This window comes from Bison bison, unplaced genomic scaffold, assembly GCF_000754665.1.
Source record: "Bison bison bison isolate TAMUID 2011002044 unplaced genomic scaffold, Bison_UMD1.0 scf7180017864483, whole genome shotgun sequence".
Lineage (NCBI taxonomy): Eukaryota > Metazoa > Chordata > Mammalia > Artiodactyla > Bovidae > Bison > Bison bison.
In genome coordinates this window covers 3,165,645-3,170,328 of record NW_011495043.1, presented here as the reverse complement: position 1 = coordinate 3,170,328, position 4,684 = coordinate 3,165,645, and the positions used below count along the sequence as shown (strand labels likewise).

The 4,684-nt window shown below is 35.6% G+C and overlaps 1 protein-coding gene across 1 annotated transcript in view; it reads left to right on the top strand.

Annotated features, from left to right (window-relative positions):
• The window catches only part of RAB32 (RAB32, member RAS oncogene family), a 32,128-nt gene that overhangs the window by 21,329 nt on the left and 6,115 nt on the right, over window positions 1-4,684 (top strand). The window contains 1 exon segment of the mRNA XM_010862564.1: window positions 3,396-3,673. Coding sequence (XP_010860866.1) covers window positions 3,396-3,673 — 278 coding nt within the window.

Sequence of the window (4,684 nt, the reverse complement as noted above, 5' to 3'; positions counted from 1 at the left end):
TCAGAGAGTGTTTTGCCTATGTTCTCCTCTAGGAGTTTTATAGTTTCTGGTCTTACGTTGAGATCTTTAATCCATTTAGAGTTTATTTTTGTGTATGGTGTTAGAAAGTGTTCTAGTTTCATTCTTTTACAAGTGGTTGACCAGTTTTCCCAGCACCACTTGTTAAAGAGATTGTCTTTAATCTATTGTATATTCTTGCCTCCTTTGTCAAAGATAAGGTGTCTATATGTGCGTGGATTTATCTCTGGGCTTTCTATTTTGTTCCATTGATCAATATTTCTGTCTTTGTGCCAGTACCATACTGTCTTGATAACTGTGGCTTTGTAATAGAGCCTGAAGTCAGGTAGGTTGATTCCTCCAGTTCCATTCTTCTTTCTCAAGATAACTTTGGCTATTCGAGGTTTTTTGTATTTCCATACACATTGTGAAATTATTTGTTCTAGCTCTGTGAAGAATACTGTTGGTAGCTTGATAGGGATTGCATTGAATCTATACATTGCTTTGGGTAGTATACTCATTTTCACTATATTGATTTCTTCCAATCCATGAACATAGTATATTTCTCCATCTATTAGTGTCCTCTTTGATTTCTTTCACCAGTGTTTTATAGTTTTCTATATATAGGTCTTTAGTTTCTTTAGGTAGATATATTCCTAAGTATTTTATTCTTTCCGTTGCAATGGTGAATGGAATTGTTTCCTTAATTTCTCTTTCAGTTTTCTCATTATTAGTGTATAGGAATGCAAGGGATTTCTGTGTGTTGATTTTATATCCTGCAACTTTACTATAACCATTGATTAGTTCTAGTAATTTTCTGGTGGAGTCTTTAGGGTTTTTTATGTAGAGGATCATGTCATCTGCAAATAGTGAGAGTTTTACTTCTTCTTTTCCAATTTGGATTCCTTTTATTTCTTTTTCTGCTCTGATTGCTGTGGCCAGAACTTCCAAAACTATGTTGAATAGTAATGGTGAAAGTGGGCACCCTTGTCTTGTTCCTGACTTTAGAGGAAATGCTTTCAATTTTTCACCATTGAGGATAATGTTTGCTATGGGTTTGTCATATATAGCTTTTATTATGTTGAGGTATGTTCCTTCTATTCCTGCTTTCTGGAGAGTTCTTATCATAAATGGATGTTGAATTTTGTCAAAGGCTTGGGTATTTTAAGTCACAAGATCCTCCTCAAAAATGCCTTGTCTCATACATTTCTTTTTTTCTTATGGTTTAACCAGAAATTTTATATGAATACAAACTTGTATGTTCACTAACACAGCTGGCAAAAAGAAATATTTGGGGAGAGAATTTACAGATGATTCTAGAAACAAAAGTCACTAGAGTGCAATAGTTCTTCATAATTTCTGGATTTCTATATACGTTTGTTAGTTTGGCACCTTACCCTCTTCTAAATTAAAGCGTAGCCCAAAGGAATGTTTTTATAATTATGTAATTATCTTGTTATCTGGACTAAGTTAGCAGTACTCATTTCTCTTATTGCTGTAGTTGTTTCATATAATTAAAATTGAGAAAAATAAAAATCATTGGTATTGTGTGCTCTCTGTTTGTAATTAGGTGCACCTTAATGCATCTGTGCAGTGTTTACAAAATGGTGATACTGACCTTGAATGGTTGGTCTGTTCTCTGCCAGCATGCCTTGTGTGATAATTAAATGTACATTAATAGAAAAGGATACAACATGAGCTTTTTATAAATGTCAGCATTGTGAGCAAATAAACTAAATAGTTGGCTGGTCAGATTTACATCACTAATAATATATGAACATGATAATGACATTTCTCATGTGACTGTTCATTATAACAAAATTTGGAACTCTGAACTGTCACAGTACACCTCAGATAAGCCCCTCTGGGGAGCAGTCATAAACTAGATGAACTGTGTTTATCCATTTAAGTTTGACTGTTGTGTTCTTCTTCAATTATTCCATTAATAATATCTAAAAATGTGTGATGGCATAGAATTTGGAGGAGAAAAATGATTAATTTAGGGGACAGTCTTGCTTTCTTTACTACCAGTAAAATTAGATAAAAGCTTATTTTTCATTGTATGTTTTAATAGGAAAATGTTCCATCGTAGCACATGTTTTTATCATTAGACAAAGAGTTATAAATCTTAGATTTGTAGTGATCGCAGTCATTTTCCCTTAGCACTATAGTCAGTACTTTGCCCCACTAAAGGTAAGAGCTTTAGAAGTCAGGGCAGCTGCAGGATAGGTCAGAATGACGGGCATGTTTCCACACACTTGGGAGTCAGGAGATCCAGCCTTAGTCCCATCTTCTTTAGTTGGAGCTGTTGGAGTCCTGGCCAGGCAGCTTTTGCACGTTTTTCTGTCTGTCAGATGAAGAAAAAATTCTTCCTAAGTCAATACCAGATAGTAAGTGAATGCTTTGCTAAGACCTATATGGTATGTTTAATGGTAGATTTTTTTCCAAAAAAAAAAGTGTTTAACATATTAAGCTATTTTAAAAGTACAATGATATCCTAAGAGCTCTATAGTTGATCCTTCTTTTAATAGCACAGTTGTACCATGTTTTACTAAAGTAGTGGTTTTGCACATTTACCTTCTTAGAGGAGAGCAGTCTTGCATTTCGAGTCAAAAGTGAGAAAGTAGCATTTATATATATATGTACACACACATACACACATACACACACACATACACACATATACACTATCAGGTGTTAAAAAGATTGCTTGTGGGAACTTGCTGTCTAACATAGGGAGCCCAGCCTGGCACTCTGACTTCCTAGAGAAGTGGGATGGGAAAAGGGAGGGAGGCTCAAGAGGGAAGGAGTATATGTATTCACATTGTTGTACTGCAGATACCAGCACAGAGTTGTGAAGTAATTATCCTCCTTTAAAAAAATTTAAAAAGGAAAAGGAAAGTGGGTTTTGCTGGAGATGTGAAAAAAGAGGAGTTAAGAACATGAGCTCCTTTATCTCAGGTCCAGGCCTAATCTTTTTGACTAGCGTTTTACCCACCACACTTATCTTCTTCCTGCAAGTCTGTTTTCTTCTATTCTTGTCTCTTCCCTCCACACCCAACTTTCTTTTTTTTGCTTTGGTACCTCTCTTAGACCAGGGCGAGTGAAAGGGCCCATGATGGATTCTGTAGCTATAGGAGTGGCATCTTGATATTTGTGGAGAAGGTAGTGTACATGCACAGAGGACATAAAACAAGTAACTGTCCTGAGAGCAGGTGAGCAACCACTTCTGCCCTGTGGGTTGTGGTTCTGTGTGTGTCCTTAATCCCACCCATCTCTGTTGCTCTGGAATGACAGATGTGTTTACAACATTATTCTTAGGGTTAAAAAGGGTTATATCTAAATATAGCCTCTGACTGAATTTTAAGTTTTTGATGTCTCACTATATTTATTTCTAGGACAGGAGCGTTTTGGCAACATGACCCGAGTATATTACAAAGAAGCTGTTGGTGCCTTCATTGTCTTTGATATTTCGAGAGGTTCCACGTTTGATGCTGTTTTAAAATGGAAAAGTGATCTGGATAGTAAAGTACATCTTCCAAACGGCAGCCCTATTCCTGCTGTCCTTTTAGCTAACAAATGTGACCAGAAAAAGGACAGTGGCCAGACTCCTTCCCAGATGGACCAGTTCTGCAAAGAACATGGCTTCACAGGATGGTTTGAAACCTCTGCGAAGGTGAGCTCTGCTGCGTGTTTGTATCTGCTCTGCAGTTAACTCATACATCTTACCTGTAACTGTAAAGGATTTAGACAGATTTACCCGAGTGTTTTTCAGCAGCCTAGTGAAAGGTGAAACATAGATATGTTACAGCTTATTTCAGTCAGCTGCAGGAAGGTTTTCAGAATTGGCTAGTAGGGAGGTGAATAGAAGGGCAGATTTTACATTAAAATAAAAAATATTATTAGAGCAAAGAACAAATGACATTTTCTGTGAGTTTGAGTCCTTAAGGTATTTTTCATGCACCCTGGAGTTTATGGGGTATGAAGTATATTGTCAAGCACAACTAATTTTGATTTTTACAGAAGATTTAACAAAACATAGGGACATAGACATCCTTAGTGAAGATGTAAGTCGTGGGCAGGACTAACAAAGACATTGAAAAGGTCAAAGGGAAGATGTATTTAGATGATGTTGGAGGAATTGTAGATCAAATGTGTATGAAAAATTTGAGCAAAAGGAAAGCATCAACAATTGTGACATATTTTGTCATGAACAGTAGAGTAAGATGTTGTTCTTTCAACCATGATGGAAAACTGGATAAAATATTTTTTGAAGAAAAATACAGATTGGCTGATGAAAATCTTAATACTCTACATATACTGGAAACCAAAGGTGAAAATCCCAAGCATAAAATTTTGTGTTGGAGTCTATTTATATGCATTACAAGTTTCACTTTAGAGGTCCAATAACAATCAGACATGGAAGAATGATGAAATGTTGGTGAAATTATGTGATGATGACAAACTCGAAACCAAACTGATATAATTTTAACACAGTTTCAGCTTTTAGTACACTTCAGTGAATTTCTTATGTATAGAGAGGATTTAGATGGATTTACCAGAGTGGTTTATATATATATATATATAAACACATAAAAAATATGTATGTGTGAAGAATATGGATTAAAGATCTAAACATAAGACCAGAAACTGTAAAACTCCTAGAGGAGAACATAGGCAAAACACT